This window comes from Lucilia cuprina, chromosome 4 (assembly GCF_022045245.1).
Source record: "Lucilia cuprina isolate Lc7/37 chromosome 4, ASM2204524v1, whole genome shotgun sequence".
In the NCBI taxonomy this organism is placed as follows: domain Eukaryota; kingdom Metazoa; phylum Arthropoda; class Insecta; order Diptera; family Calliphoridae; genus Lucilia; species Lucilia cuprina.
This window is the reverse complement of record NC_060952.1, coordinates 25,742,214-25,759,276: the sequence shown is the minus strand read 5'-3', so window position 1 is coordinate 25,759,276 and position 17,063 is coordinate 25,742,214. Positions and strand designations below refer to the sequence as shown.

The 17,063-nt window shown below is 27.9% G+C and overlaps 3 protein-coding genes across 3 annotated transcripts in view; 1 reads left to right on the top strand and 2 right to left on the bottom strand.

The window, feature by feature from the left end:
* Window positions 1–17,063, top strand: part of LOC111681278 (cation-independent mannose-6-phosphate receptor) — a 120,820-nt gene that overhangs the window by 78,535 nt on the left and 25,222 nt on the right. The window lies entirely within an intron of this gene.
* Window positions 5,907–11,102, bottom strand: LOC111681289 (protein toll-like). The gene is made up of 2 exons (XM_046949975.1): window positions 9,588–11,102; window positions 5,907–7,614 (listed from the first exon to the last, which is right to left on the bottom strand). The coding sequence occupies exons 1-2, from the start codon at window positions 10,733–10,735 to the stop codon at window positions 5,964–5,966; spliced, it is 2,799 nt and encodes a 932-aa protein (XP_046805931.1). The 5' UTR covers window positions 10,736–11,102; the 3' UTR covers window positions 5,907–5,963.
* On the bottom strand, window positions 11,967–17,048 carry LOC111681302 (protein toll-like). Its single transcript, XM_023443051.2, has 2 exons — window positions 15,883–17,048; window positions 11,967–13,918 (listed from the first exon to the last, which is right to left on the bottom strand). Exons 1-2 carry the CDS (start codon window positions 17,046–17,048, stop codon window positions 12,235–12,237), a joined length of 2,850 nt encoding a protein of 949 aa, XP_023298819.2. The 3' UTR covers window positions 11,967–12,234.

Genomic DNA, 17,063 nt, shown 5'->3' with positions numbered 1-17,063 from the left:
TTAAGCATTTACATATATCCATGAGTGTGTACCTGTTCGTACTATAAAGTGTACTTTTTAAGTTTGTTAATAATATAAATTCCATTTTTTTATTTTGGTACTTTTTCGTTCTTCAAAGATACTTCTAAAATTTTCTATAATATTAAACTTAAAAACATGAAACATATAGCCATGAGTGTGTACCTGTTCGTACTTTAAAGTGTACTTTTTAAGTTTGTTAATAATATAAAACCTGGAATTTTCTGGTACTTTTTCGTTCTTAAAAAGGTACTTTATCACTTTTATTTATCATAAAATTAAGCATGTGAAGCTCTGAATACATGACAACATACCAAAGGGAACTTTTGGTACTTTTTCTTTTTTAAAAAAGCCCTTTTTGAATTTCTATAACATAGAACCTACAAACATGATATAAATAATGTAGGACCAGTTCTGTTCTGGGTCCTTATTAGATTCTAACACGATCTAGTCATGTCCCTCCGTCTGTCTGTTGAAATCACGAAAGTTGAAAATTTGCAAAAATATTCCCAATTCATAAGGTTTTTTGGTATTGGAAATGGGCAAAATCGAACCACATTTTAACAGTATAACGATGAAATTCTGTTTTCTAAACTTAAATCTCTTAACCAATTTTTTCAAGATCGGTTAATACTTGACCCTACACCATATAAAGTCCCCTTTAGAAAACTACCTTAACTCTTATTTCTTTCTCTTTATTGAGAATGCATCAATGAAATTCGATATATACAAGTTTTGTATGAGCCAAAATCTATCTACTAGCTTTTGTGAGGATCGATCCTTATTTGGTTGTACCGCCCGTATAAATACGAGTAAGGCTATTTAATTCAACATAAACAAGTTCTGTATGAGGGAAAATCTTTCTACCAAATTTTGTAAGGATCGGACAATAATTGACTCTACTCCCTTCAGAAAATAATTTTAATTATTTAATCTTCTTTTTAATTTTTTTAATATAAATCGAACAGACTGTATTGTTTATTTCACTATGGTGAAGGGTATATAAGCTTCGGTACCGCCGAATATAGAACTCTTACTTATTTTAGTAATTAAAAATTAATTTGCTGCAATAATCCCCAAAAAAGTTTCTATCTTAAACTTATTATATATTTTCAATATTATTTTTGAACAAAAAAAATCAATATTTAAATAAAAAAAATCCATTGTATTGCAATGTCAAAACTTTTCCACTTAACGCAGTATGAAGCTAAACTTTGTCTTATTCTCTCGCTCTCTCTTTATTATCATCATCGTCATGTTTTGCTTCATGTAAATTGTATCTATTGTTTCGACGTGTTGCAAGTAAAACTTTTTTAAGCTTTAAACGCACAAAAGGTGGCATGTTGATGTCAACTTCAGTTTAAAACTAAAAAAACACAATGTAAAAAACATAAAATAACTTTTACAATTCTAAAAAAAAAAATATATTTATAAATTCAATTTGTTTTTATGGAAAATATTGTCAAAATATGAACATTATTTTTCTGTATTCATAGTTTATTTGAGTTTGGTAAATCCTTTTTTAGTGTTAAATTAAAACTATTCATTATTATGAACATTTTTAATTTGTCTTATTCTCATCAGCCATTAGGACTATTTTTTCGTATTTTTAATCTTGTCGTCGTTGCGGTCTGGTAAAACGTGTAAGATTTTAATTAAAAAAAATCAGAATTGTAAAATTTTTAAACAAGCCATAGTTTGAGATTTGATGTGTTACGGTACCCTACATTAAAATTTTGCAGCCTTATGAAAAAATTATTTTCATAATTAACAATGGTTATTAAAATCTATTCTTATATGGAAAAAGTGTCTAGTAAACTTATAATAATGTTTTTTGCATAAATCATAAGGATATTTAAATTTAATTTAAAAGCTTATAAAACCACTTTCCACTACTTATTCATTGCAAATTTAAGTTCATGATTTAAAAATGTTGATGACATTGAATACAAGTATTTCTAATGCTCGTTTATAAATAAGCACCTAAATAAGTTATTACAAATAGGAAGTTTAAGAGTTATTTTGTTTTACTCTGAAAATTCCGCTCTAATAGTTTAAAGAATAATGAATTTTCATTTCCTTAATGTTTTCAAAAGATTTTTAAAAATTTTCATAGAAAATACCGAGAAAAGATTAATCTTCACTAAAAAAATAAAATGAAGTACACTACCACCTTAATCATTTTAAATCCATCTATATTTTCAAATTTCTTGTTGTTGAAAATTTTCTTCTTAATATCTGTAACGTTTGCCAATTCGGTTTATGAGTATTACACTTGTAGCTGTTGGTTTAATAGTTTTTTGGTGATAAAAATCGCAGCACAAGCTGATTATACAAATTCTACAAATTTCACTGCAGACCATAGTTTGTAAACATCCGTTTGAAATGAATGGCATTAGAAAAAAAATTTTGTAGGATTTAAACACATATTACACAAAAACAAAAAAGAAACCTGAGAAACACGGAAAAAATCTAATGTTGAAAAAAAAATCCACTATTTCCGTTCAGGAAGTAGTTGGTGATATTCTTCTATTTTTGTTTGCAACACAATGTTGTAATTAGTAGTTTTTGTAGTTTTGTAGCAAAAGTGGAAATAAAATAACAAATGGTAAAAGTATATATTATATATATTAAAACCCCTACCACTAATAAGAATGTGAATTTTGTTTATTGTTAAACTTAGAGAAATAATTATTATGATTAAAATTATAAAAAATATATAATTTGTTACCCAAGTGTGCATATATACCAATTGAGAAAGAGATATTACCATCACTCACTTATGGCACTTCATGTGCTTAGAATGTAAGACCCATTTCTCGGGTTTTCGTCAAGCACATTTGTAAGTTAAAGCGAAAATAAAATTTCGATTGAAATTTCAATTGAATTTTATATAAAATTTTGTAATTTGGACTACAGTAAGTTGTAAAAACAAATAGTTGTTGATGTATAGTTACCCACAAAAACTCGGTAATAGGTTGTAATTCCATAACCACTTACTTTTCAATGAGTATTTACTTGCGTCTGCATTACTTTCAAGTAGTCGAGTAATGACTACTAAAAGTACTTCATTTTCGGCTTTGCACTTTGTTTTGACATTTTTATTTAATTGTGTTTAGGAATTGTGTTTTATAAAAAAGTAAACAATATTAACTTTCTATCTGAAAACCATTATTTAACGCCCAATAAAATATCTAAGCAGTGGTGCAGTGAGTAGAACATTTAACTAACAAACCAAAGTCCTTGGTTCGTATTCTCACTGGCTCCTTTTTAATATTAAAAACAAAAAAACTAACTTTGTAAGCAAAATATACTTCTTTAACTCCCTATTTGTAAGCGAGCGTAGAAGTACTTGCCTTCAATGACATCACCGTGTTAAAATAATGAGTTAAAATGCTAATGAAGAAGTAGTAAGTAGAGGTTTAGTTATCATTTTAACACATTACTTTTCAATGTAAGTTTTTCCTGGATAGTTTTATTTTTAGAAATATATTTAAGTTTTCAAATTATCAAAACTTGTACCCACTAAAACTATTTACCCTCATTTAAACTTATTTTTTTTACTCTGATTAAAGTTTAACCACATTTTTTGCAATGGGTGGGTGAGTCTGTAGGTGTTATACTCTTATAGAGTAAAATGAGAGTTTAGTTCGAAAATACATACAATACACTGCAGCTAGTAATTTAATAAAATATTTAATGTTCTTGATGGGTAATTTAAAGTTTTCAACATTTTACAAATTGTTAATTGTCACGTAAAAAGCTTAAAATTGTTTTAATTTTTAACAGACAAGTAAAAAAAAACAGTACGTATCGTAGTAGTTTCGACAAAATCAGTTTCTGTTAGGTTTTCAGGAGAGTAAATATTTTTTTTTTATTTTCGCGAATTACATTTGAAGTTGAATGTTTTGTAAGCATCTTTGGTCATTTGCTACAAGAGTGTTGTAAATATATTCTAGAATGATTTGCTATTATTGATCTATATATAAATTAATTATAAAAGCTACATATCGGCATATGAAATCCAAAAGGCCTTAAATTACGAAAAACTGAAAATCGACTTTTTGATTTATTATGATGAACCGTATCAAAATACAAGTTCCTGCTAAATTTTAAACTCCTACCATTAAAACCAACGTCCCTTTCAACGATATTCTTAAAGATTATGTTCTAAAATTAACTTAAAATTCATAAAAATTTTTAATTTCTTTTAAATTTGTAATTTCGAAATTGTAAAATATTGTATGTTGACACAAATAAAACAAAAATGACACTTTTAGCGAATCCTTGCGATTTTCAAAAATCTTTACGAAAACAAGGAAGCCTTATGCCTTCAATGTTTCGGCCTATTTGACTAACAAAAACCGTTTGGAATTAAGTTAAAAATGTTGAACCTTACTATTTTAAATGTAACTTATGCCCTTTTGGTTTTCAGAAAAAAATAATTCTCAAGGGCGTAAGTTTCAGATCTCCGTAAGTAAAATGAAAAACCCAATTTTTTCTTCAAATAATAATTTCCTAATAAAAAATTAACTTAAGAAAATTTTGGTTTTTTTTGATTTATTTATAACTTTAGAAGGTTTTTTTCTTCTCCTAAAAAATTTGTTCAATGTAACTTAGGGCTTTTTGGATATCATAAAAACATGATTTCGTTTGAAACATTTTGAAGCAAAATAATTTTTAATTTTAAATTTCTATTACACACAACTGATTTTCTTCATAAAACGTATACTTTTATAAACAAATAAAGATATCTTCACAGGATTAGGACAAGGTTATATTTAGGTTTGTCAGTCTGTTTGTAATTTCAACAATATAATTCCTTCACCTTCGTTTGGAGGTTATATGCAAGTTTGTCATTCTGTTTGATATTTATTTTCGACAGTATGAAATATATACCTATTCAGGATCCTTATAGATAGCGGGTCGATTACCAAATTCCCTTCTGTCTTTTGAAATTAATTTGTTTGTTAAAGATCCCCAGATATCTTCGGGATCCACATCTTCAATAATTTTCAGAAAAAAATCCTATTTGAAATCAGCAAAATCCGTTTATAAAAAAACGATTTATATGTGCAAAAATTCGAGAACACTTAATTTCATTAAAATTTTTTTTACGTGCTTTGACAAAAATGCAACAACAAAATTTTTCATTAAAAACAAAAATTACACTAAACATTTTTCGTACTTACCATTTTGTTTTAGATCCATATTTTTTCATTCTTATTTAACTCAATTTAAATCCATAAAAACATTTTTTTATAAAACTATATTTTTATTGCAATAATTTTTAATAATTCGTATATAATTTTTTTTCTTTTTAGGTAAGTCATGCTACTTATTATTAGAACTATTATTGAAAACACAACAAATGTAATTTTTGATTTTTCGGCGGTTGCAATCTGTAAGCTATATTGCTTCTTACATATATACAAATCATGTGTGAAATAAGCATTGCCGTATTATTGAGATACATGCAAGGTGTTGATACGTAATGTTTGTTTCGACTTGATATGTATGTCTATATTTTAAAAGTAAAGTTATAGCTTAATGATATGCAACATTTAAATAAATTACCAACATTGTTTGCTGGTAAGTATTAAAAAATAAAATTAAATATCCGAAAAATAAGCTTTTAAATCAAAAATAGCGAAACTATCATAAACCACAATATTATCTCTACAATAATCAGAATTTTTTTATATTTAAATACAAATATAAGAAAATATATATTTATTTCAAAAAAGTAGATATTATTATCTACAAATGATATGTTCTATCGTTAATACAAGTGCAATTATACATATTTATTTGCTTAATCTAAAAACTTATTTTTTTTTAAATTTAAATTAATTTTAAATAATTCAATTTGAACTGAAAAGAATAGCGTGATTTTATTTTTGAACATCAATATTATATGTTTTTTTTTCAACCTATTTAAAACTTTAATCATTTTTGTGAGGCATGGCAAATCGTAGTTTTTGCCAAAACAACGAATCTCCCCACTTTAAGTACGTATTCATGTTTAAATATAATCTTAATTCCTTATCCAAATTCGACAACTCTCCAATGTCTTTATACATTATGGGAATTATTTTCGCTCTACGTTCTGTTAGGGTAGCACGATAAGCTTCTTTGAATTCCATTTTTGCCCATTCTGATTCTATGAAATTTTTCGACAGCACCACAATAATACGTCTGGAATCAGCTATTGATTTTACAATTTGATCTGGTATATAATCGCCTATTACAAAATCTCTGACATGAACACATAACTTAAAAGATGGACTGCCATTTTCTAATACGGGCACTAAATAGTTTGCAATGAAATCTTCATCTTTATGGGAGTAGGATATGAAGGCATCATATTTCTTATTAACATCATCAGCGTCATCATATTTAGCAACAATCCTTCGACAGATATTGTGGCTGTATAGAAAAATTTTAATTTCCGTTTGATATTTATAATATAATGTTAATATTATAAATATAACAGTTACACTTATAGAAATCAGTACAATATTTAATATTTTCTTTTTTTGACATAGAATTTTTAGATCTTTAATCATTTGTATTTTGGGAAAATTGTGACATGCCATTTTAGTTCCATCAACAAATTTTGAACTATTGCTCTGGATTGTATGTGACAAAAACAATGATGTATCGCTGCAATCACATTTCCATTTGTTACTTGAAAGATATATGCTATGTAGAAATCGGTTGTCATTCAAATATGTTATACTGTCCTCATTTAGGAACTGCAAATGATTTTGCCTTAAATCTAAATGTGTTAACTTTAAGGGTATTTGTGATTTATTGATTTCGCTTAAATTATTTTGGTATAAAAATAATTTAGTACATTCTGCATAACCTTCTCTATGCGATGGGGGTAATGTAATAATTTGATTTCCGCTTAAATTTAGTTCTATGCCATTAAGATAATCCCTGATACTTTTTATAATTGGTACTTGATATAAGTTTCTATGCGAACAATTCATTAACAAAATTTTGTCATATAATCTTATCCAACATTCACACTCTTCTGGGCACTTATATGATCCAACATATTGCGGTTCCAGAGAACATAATAAATCCATTTTTTCAACATTATTTAAATATTTCCCATGCAATTGTTTGGGTCCCCAACATTTTAAGTTTTCTATATTAAACTTTAAGTGATTCTTATAACCATTTAATAAATATTCCATTGATTTTAATATTTTACAATCACATTGCAAAGGATTATAATTTAAATCCGTTCTTACGCTTAATGTATCCAATAGGTTGTAAGTTCCGAAATCTTCGATTTGTATAGTTTGTATGCGGTTGTGGCTTAAGTTTAATGTTAGATCATTAGTGTATAATAGTTCGAGATTTTTACCTTTTAATTCGTAAATTTGATTAAAACTCAAATCCAATGTACGTAAATATCGTGGAAGTTTGTTATGCAGTATGAATAGATCAGGAATGGAATTGTTTTGCAGATATAAATAATTTAAATTTGTATTTATTTCCAATGCTATTCTAAAACTTGAGCCCAACTGATTGTGGCTTAGATCTAATGACTGTAGTTTATCCAATTTTGTAAAGAGATTTCTGAAAAAAGTAGACAAATTGGAATTTTTTAATTTAAATAGCAATCATGTTACATTATTGATTTAAAAAAAATCTGCACTTTTGATCCAATAGCAAGCCTATTGATTATACCCTACACCACTATAGTGGGGAGGGTATTATGCGTTTGTGCTGATGTTTGTAACACCCAAAAATATTAAAGTATGCCAATCGGCTCAAAATCACTTTTGAAGTCGATTTAGTTATGTCCGTCTGTTCATCCGCCCGTCTGCCTGTCTGTCTGTGTGTCCATGTAAACCTTGTGCGCATGCTACAGTTCGCAATTTTTAAGATAATTTAATGAAATTTGGCACATAGGGTAGAAGGGGCCGTAGGGGCACATCTGTCAATGCGAATAACTTGAAAACCGAGTAATCGATTTTATCGCATTATCAAATTTTGTTTTCGTTTATCGATTATCTATCATCCCTGGATATTTGAAACATTAACTTTACATATGATGGGAGGCAGACATGATTAATTGTTTTTCAAAGGGTTGTGAAAATATTTCACTGTGTGAACTTTTTGTGCTAACTTTTTTAGTTTTTGTGATAGAAAAAATATATTCGTCAGTATTAGAACGTCAATAGTAGTGAACAATAAGACATACTAATATTTTCGATAATATAATTTGAAGCCCGAAAAAAATTGAAACTAAACCCCAGAACTGCTTGTGATAATTTGTTTTAATTATACCCTACACCACTGTAGTGGAGAGGGTATTATACGTTTGTGCTGATGTTTGTAACATACAAAAATATTGGTCCAATACCCACCTTAAAGTATACCGATCGATTCAGAATCATTTTTTGAGTCGATTAAGACATGTCCGTCCGTCCGTCTGTCCGGCTGGCTGGCTGTCCATGTAAACTTTGTGCGCAAGGTACAGGCCGCAATTTTAAAGATAATTTGATGAAATTTGGACCAAGCATGTTTTTTGGCACAAGGACGAAGCCTATTAAAAATGGTTGAAATCGGTCCATTATTTCACCTAGCCCCCATACAAACCCCCCTTCAAAAAATGACTTAAACGTCTAAAATTGACTTGTAACCATTTGTATCGCAATGAAACTCAACAAAACTAACTGTTATTTAGAAATATATCCTTTTCCCAAAGTTACCGAGGATCGGCCCATATTTGACCTATATAAAGCCTTATTTAGAAATTTTAGTTTTTTATCAATAAATGGCTTAAATATTTTGGAATTATGGTAATATTCAACATAAAAGTTTCTTTACAAAAAATAAAAATTTTATAAAAAGTAACAATTTTAAAAATATACTCATGGTGTAGGGTATTATATGGTCGGCCATGCCCGACTATACTTTCCTACTTGTTTTTTGTTAAGTTTTGTGAAATAAACAATAAATGTCTGGTTTATTATACATTGTTTAATGAATTAAAGTATAAAACAGCAAAATATGTTTTTATTTTTGTAATTTTTTCATTTCTTTTACTAATGACAAATCTGTCCCATCCCCTTGGTGCATTTACCCCATGGATGGGGCGGTATCGCTGTTTTTGGTCAGTGCGGAAAAGTTAAAAAATTTGTATATGATGACGACTTAGAAAAAATTGAAAGGAATAAAACTAAAGTCAACATATCTAAGTATCCGCACCAAGAAAAAAATTAAGAATATATATTATGGTTTTAATTTGAGGCCGCCTCAAAAAAAAAAAAATGGCTTATGGTCCCCCTTCTACCCTACACTTTGCTTGGTCGAATGCTATTGAAAATATATGACTTAAATGTGCTACAAATGTCAAATTATGCTCTTATAGGTAAAATATGCCAAAATATATGCTGTAAGAAATCGATGTCAAAATTCTTAAATTGGTCTGAAACGTATAAAAATATTATCTATGAGTCCATACGACGCATCGCTAAAAACATGAATTTGCATATTTCGGTGTCGAAATTAACTCTAAATTCATCTTCAGTTCATATACACACCTTTGAATTGTTTGCAGCTGATTGTGGGCCAATTTTAATGTTCTCAATTCCTTTGTATTTTGAAACAAGCTGCTGTTTAATCTATATAAATTATTATACGATAAATCTAAATAGCTTAATTTTACTTGACTTTCCAGTAGGTTATCTGGTAAACTAATCAATTTGTTATGGTTTAATATAATTTTTTTGATATTCGTAGAATTATAAAATACATCATCTGGCAAAAATTCAAGACCACATTTTATTACAACTTCTTGCAACTGAAAAAGATTTGACAAAAATTTCTGCGGTAGCGTCTCTAAAGCAACTCCTCGATTATTTGTAAAAACAAATTTGCTCAATTTGATGTTATTTTGAAAAAGTTTAGCTGGTAAACTTTTAAATTCATTTGAATTAATATTAATGGAAATAAGTGAGGGGAGTGTGTCAAAAATATGTAAAGGTAGAGTTTGAAGTAGATTGTTTTGTAAATCTATGGTTTTTATTAGGCCATCATTTGGAAATATATTGAAGGCAATATTTTTTAATTTGTTATATGACAAATTTAAATGCAACAACTTCTTTTGATTTTTAAATTGACAAAACGCTATAGTTTCTAAACTGTGACCTATGGTTAAGCTTTTTAAGTTTTCCAAAGATTGAAACAAATTATTAGGCATTTCCGAAACATTTGTGTGTAAAACTAAAGTTGTTAAATTTCTCAATGATGTGTCGGCAAATAAATCACTTGGCAAATGACTTAAATGATCCATCTGTAGTGTTAAACTTTGCAATTCTTGGAAATGTCTTAAATGATGCCTGTTTAGTTGGATTGTAACTAAATCATAATTTTTAATTGACAACTGACGATACACAAAAATTCCAAATTTCTGCAATGTAGAGCTTAATGAAATGTCATCATCGGCAAGAGGACAGTTGTATATTCTTAATGATTGTGTTTCATTCCTAACATTGCTTTTACTAGATATTATTAGATTTTGAAATTCCTTATAATCCGTGATATTGAAGCAATTAATTTCTATCCACACATTATACTCTTCGGTTACACTCAATTTCGTTATTGATTGATTAAAATGAGAAACTGTTAAAGACATTATTTGTATGATTAGTAGAAGAATATTACAAAAGGATAATATTAAATATGTCATGATTTTTTCCAATTAAATCCTGAAATGAAAAATATTATTATTAAAGTTATTAGGAGTAAACTAACTAATTATTTTCTAAATAAAATGTACAGTGAGATCGAGACTATGTACACTTTTTAAAACGATGCAATAGGATGATATATATTATGTACTATTATACATTTCGTACAAGTATTGCACAATATTATTTACAGTTTAGAATTATGATAAAAGTTTGTATCTGTAGTAAATTGTCCAATTTACCATCGGTCTCGTAATTTTTTAATAAGTTTTGTTTTCAAAAAATAAACAAAATAATACTAAAAAATATACCACGTACAACACTACGACGATAATTGTTTTTTTTTTTAGCAAATAAAGCTAAGTGTAGAAACATAACGTCGGCATTTATGTGACAGTTAGTAGCCGTTCAACAGCATAACCCAACTCAAAAATCGATTTTAATTAAATTTGCAAAACAAAATTTAAAATAAAAATCTTATTATTGAATAATATACTAACCTTGGTGTAAATTTCATCCAAATCGGAAGGCATCGATTTAAAATCTTGGGTCACTTGATATCACTTTAAGAAAATTATTTTTTTTTGGTTTAAAATTATTTCCTAGTATTTTTTGAAGCAATCTCAAATCCCTTAATTGACATAACAGCTTTTTTACTATATTTTCTAGAACTTGTTTTGTATTTTTTTAAGCATTTTGAGCATAAAATAGTTTTTTAATATTTTTTGCAAAATCGACGAAAAATTTTACCGAAGAGGTAATTGAAGTTTGTTATTCCTTTTAACACAAAGACACTTGAGATTTTAAATCGAGCATGCCAATAACAATTAATTTCTGCTCAATTTATTTATAATTGTTGGTGAAACAAATTTAAAAAAAATGTTTAAGTTTTTTATTAAATTACCCGCTGATAATCCTTATCAGTTGTTATAGAAATGTATTTTTTTAAGTTTCAGCTTAATTTTAAAGAATTTTGGTTATTTGGAATTCCCTTCTTAAACCCAATAAGGAAAATTTTTAAAATAAGAAAAAAATGAATTTGAGAACATATTGAAATTTCATAACAAATTTGAATTATAGCTTTTTCCAACAAAAGGCAATTAGATACCAAGAGTATTTTTCTTACATACATTTTTAACATTCATTCATATCTTAGCGACTTTCATTCCTTTAATATATAAAAAATGTTAAAAAACAACTTTTTGTAAATTTTACACTTGTAAATGTTTTTGGAAAATATATTTATTTGATTTTTTTAATTTTTTAAAACTGTTTGAGAAATACATAAAAAAATATTAAAAAATGTCCACAGGTTTTAATTGATGTTTTTTGGCTATTATATTTACACGCATAAAGTAAATAATTAAAGAATTTTGAATTTGTAATTGTTATCTAATTTATTCACAGAATTCGTTAATGTTTCTCAAGAAAAATTTGTTCTTTTGTTATTTTTCTATATTATTTATTTTAAATAACAACATTATCGTCTTCTTAAGTTTCACATTTCGTGCATTTGTACACTTTCAAACAATCTATTACGGTCTCTGGTTACGTGCGGCATAGCATAACGCAATTTCTCCCAAAACCATGGATCACCCCATTTTAAATAAGTATTCATTTTTAAATATGCCTTTAAATCTTCATCCAAGGCCTCTACATTGCCAACATCTTCATATATAATTACAATAACCTTTGCTCGGCCCTCGTTAAGAGCTGCTTGGTGAGCAGCTTTAAATTCCATTTTAGCCCAGACCGATTCTATAAAGTTTGCGGTCAATACTACAATAGTCTTCTTAGACATTGCTATTGAACGCAGAATTTGATCTGGTATACATTCACCTACCAGCCAGTCACGTACATGGATACATAAACGAAATGGTGGATGACCATTTTCCAATTCGGGCATTAAAATATCCAAAACAAAATCCTCATCTATGGCTGAATATGATATAAAGGCATCATAGATCTTATCCTGATCCAATTCATCTTCGACCACTAGCCACAGACACATATTGTGGGCATATAACCAAACTTTAATTTCGGTTTGATATTTATAATACAGAGCCAACATTGAACAGATCACTGCAACTACTATAAAAATAAATATATAAAATGTTCGCTCAATTGGACAAAGATCATTTAAATCATAGAAAAAGGTAAGATGTTCGGTATTGGCACAGGTCATATTGGAAAAATCCTTAAATAATTTTACATTGTTTTGGGCAAAACGTAACAAAAATCGTGCATCACAATTGCATAGCCAAGGATTATTGGAAATATACAGCTGGGACAACTTACTGTTATTCATAAACATTAAAATATCGTTGCTTAAGGTTTCTAAATAATTGCCTCTTATGTCTAAATAAGTTAAATTTACAGGTAATTGGTTTTTTTCCACTTGTGTTAAATAATTGTTTGCTAACAGCAATTTGGTTACATTAGCATAACCCAGTGTTAATGCTATTGGAAGACTTAATAATTCATTGTGTTCCATATTTAGCTCAATTCCCTTTATGGATTCTTCAACTATAGTAGGTAATACGGGAACTTTGGATAACTTTCTGTTGGAACAATTTACTATAAGCATTTCATCAAAAGATCTTAACGAACATGAACAGGCGGCAGGACATTTTTCTTTGTATTCACATAATAAAGTAGCTGGTTCTAAAGTCTTAACTAGCTCTCCTCTATAAATGTCTGGTTCTACACACGTTAGATTTCTTACCAGAAATTGCACATTATCCATTAAGTTGTAGTGTCTATTTGGTGACTTAAATAATTGTACAAAATTTAAAATTCTACAATCACACTTGATGGGATTATTATTTAGATCAATTTTTAAGAGCTGCCTTTGAAAGTCCTTATTTTCAATAGTATTATTTTGTAAATTAATGGTAGTGATTTCGTTATTTGTTAGAATGAGTTCTAGGTTGTATATAATTAGGTTAATTATTTCAGAATCGTTTAAAATCTTTATCTTATTATGACTTAAATCAAAGATTTCAAGAAAATAAGGCACGGCCCACTCTTTTGATAATGATGTTATTAAATTGTTGCTCATATTTATTGTCTTTAGATTACGATGAAATCGAAAGGTCCATGTTATGTGGATGTTGTCGGTGGTTAATTTATTGTTGTTAAATAAAAGAACTTCCAATTGTTTGCTGGAGTGAAACATTTCGCTGTAATGAAAGAAATCATCATTAATTAATACAGTTTTCATAGAACTGTGTCGCAATAAAAATAACTTGAAAATATATATTTGTGTCTATAAGTCTCTTTCTTGTATTTCTTTCTGTGTGAAAGGTGTAAATCAAATTTTAAACACAAGGTAAACTTTTGAAAGCCATAAAGCGGAAATATTTTTGTGACAAAAATGAAAAGGTTCTTTCTGAAGATATTTTAATTAAAGATAATCATCCCTATCTCCAATAGAAGTAAAAATTTTGTTCCCTTGAAATTTGAATTTCCCTAGAAGGGAGAAATTACTATAGTGAACATTTCATTCATAATAGTTGATTTTTTTATGGAACAGATGTTCAATGTTTACAAAATTTTATCAAGAAATTTCACAACAAAGGATTTTTTCACGACAAAAAAGTTAGTGAACGAAAAAAGTAAAAAGGGAACATATTTCAGATGAAATTATAATTGGCGATAGGGATGATTGTATAATCTTCATACTAACTCTATATTGTTTCAATTTGTCATAAACATCCGGCCAAGAAATCTCTGAGTTACGTTGGTTTAAAATTTGACATCCCAACAAAAATAAAACGAAGTACATTCAAAAGAATAACATTTATCATCACTTCAAAAGTAACACTAAGAGAATTTGTTTACCTCCTGTGAAAGTGATTTTTATTTACTTTCAAAGAAGCGTAATGTATCCAATTTTGTTTAAAATTTAAGGTATATTTTTTGTATGAAATTTTTTTAATTAAACCCATTTTATTTTGATGTTGATTGATAAATGCGTGTATTTTTTATGTTAATATTATTTAAATCAAATTAGTTTTATTCTAAAATACTTCCTAAAACTTCAAAATAAAACAAACATAAAAATTACTTCTTGAGAATGATTTCATATGTAGTGAATTTGGAATCAAATAAAAAGAACATCCTTCCTATTATCACTTTTTCAGTACTTCCATGGAGTAAATTCTACTTCTTTTTCGCTTCTTTGGATGTTCTGTTTTTGCTGGGTTGTTGCAACATTTGTTTATATTCACATCTATGTAACATATTACCTATTGTGCATAGCTAAATTCATTCCAAATAGTTTAGATATTAAACAAATATTGAACATTGAAATAACTTGAGAATTTAGAATTAAATAAAAAGGACATCCTTTCTATGAAAAACCTGTATTGAAATCATTATATATTCAAGTATATTTACATTACGACACATTGTAATTACTTAAACATTCTTATGCAAGGCGAATTCATATAAGCTGGTGGCAGTTCTGCAACAATATTTTACATGTATTTTGTTTTTGCATTTGGTTTATGTAGACGTCAAAAACCATTAGTACGGCGAATTCATTTCAAGAAAAAGTTTTTCAAGTTTTTCACCGTTTAATGGAATTTTTTAAATATAAAAATGTAAACAATAACAAACTATGACAGCTACATAAACCAGGCGGCTTAAGAAAAAGAATTATCGGCAGATTGAATAACACCACCTTATATGATTTCGCCTTGGTTCTTATGCAAGGCATACAACATCTTTATTTTGTAAAAATAATGTTTGAGTTGGCAGCGTGTGCATATATATAATTGCAATTCAATTGTAAAATGTTTCTTATTTTTTATAACAAATAAAATTTTTAATAATTTGATATTGTAAAACCACGCATTTCAGCTTAATTATGCATTTGTGCTGATGTTTGTAATACCCAAAAATATTGGTTATACACCGACCTTAAAGTGTACTAAAATGAATAGTAAAATAGAATAATGTTGTACGACAAGCATTTTTATGTTGTTTCTTGCAAAAATATCAAAACATTTTTATCTTTCGTACAACCAACTCACAACTTCTTAAGCAGCTCTACACACTTTGTAATTTCGTAAATAACCTTCTCACATTGTATCAGCGGTTGTATCGTGTATGCCTTTCTTTATATGTATTAGATTCTTACCTTGTAAATAATGTTAAATTATTGTAGGATACATCAAAAAGCTGAAGATCCGTAGAATTTTGCAAAAAAGTTTCCGGTAAATGCAGTAAATTATTGTTTGATATATTTAAAAGTTTTAAATACTTTTGGCTCTTGAATAAACCTTCTGGAAGTTCTGTAAACATATTGCCCGTTATAGTTATGGATAAAATATTCTTCGAATTGTTAAATAAATTTGGCGGCAGCTCTTCCAAATTACACTCCAAAACAACTTCATTTAAATGTGGCAAATCTGCTAGCAGATTAGGAGGCAAATGCTTCATTTGTACCTGATTACGAGCCAAAGAAAATTCTATTAAATTTTTATTATTATCCATAAGACCCTGGGGCAACGAGATCAATTTGTTGCCACTTAGATTCAATCGTATTAAGTTGGTTAAAGGTCTAAAAATAGCAGGCTGTAGTACTTCTATAAGATTATTTTCCAAGTTTAAACTTTTTAAAGTTGAACTAGAATAAAATAGATCCTCTGTTAAATTTGTTAATTTATTATCTCTCAATACTAGTTCAATAATTTTAGTTTGATGACGAAAAATATCAGCCGGCAAAGAATGTAAATTTTTACCCAGATCCAAAAAATCAACATTTGGTAAATTCATCAATATATTATTTGGCAATTGAATAGAGTTGGATTGTAAATCTAACGATTCTAAAGTTTTCAATGACAAATCGTTAAACAGATTATTGGGTATAGCTGTAACACTGTCCAATATAAGGGTTAAATTCTTTAATCCGTTTAAATTACTAAAATGTACTTTACTTAAATTGGTTCCCAATTCGTTATGATTATTGAAAATTAAAGTATTAAAACCGATTATACCAAGTTGTTGTGTTATTGATGAAATTGGTTTGGATTCTGGTAATGGGCAGTCTTTAATTTCAACTACAGCACTATCTCCAATTGTAAGATTAGGTAATATATGTTGAAACTCTGAATATTCAATATTAAAACATTTTACTTTCGTTCTACTACCAGGAACCAAGACTACACTTAATTTGATGTCAGTTGCTGGACATTTGATTAAATAATAGTTTAGTAGTATAAATCCAGTTAATGAACAATTAGAGTATTTAGTGTCTTCATTTAATTGCCAGAATGTTGTTCCCCATATTAGGGAAACCTGCATTATTAGAGTAATTAT

Coding starts and splice junctions, on each gene's coding strand:
- LOC111681302 (XM_023443051.2), bottom strand. CDS start 17,048: ATGCAGGTTTCCCTAATATGGGGAACAACATTCTGGCAATTAAATGAA. Junction 13,919..15,882: donor AATTTAACATTATTTACAAG/GTAAGAATCTAA, acceptor CTTTCATTACAG/CGAAATGTTTCACTCCAGCA.
- LOC111681289 (XM_046949975.1), bottom strand. CDS start 10,735: ATGACATATTTAATATTATCCTTTTGTAATATTCTTCTACTAATCATA. Junction 7,615..9,587: donor CAGCTGCAAACAATTCAAAG/GTGTGTATATGA, acceptor TACTTTTTTCAG/AAATCTCTTTACAAAATTGG.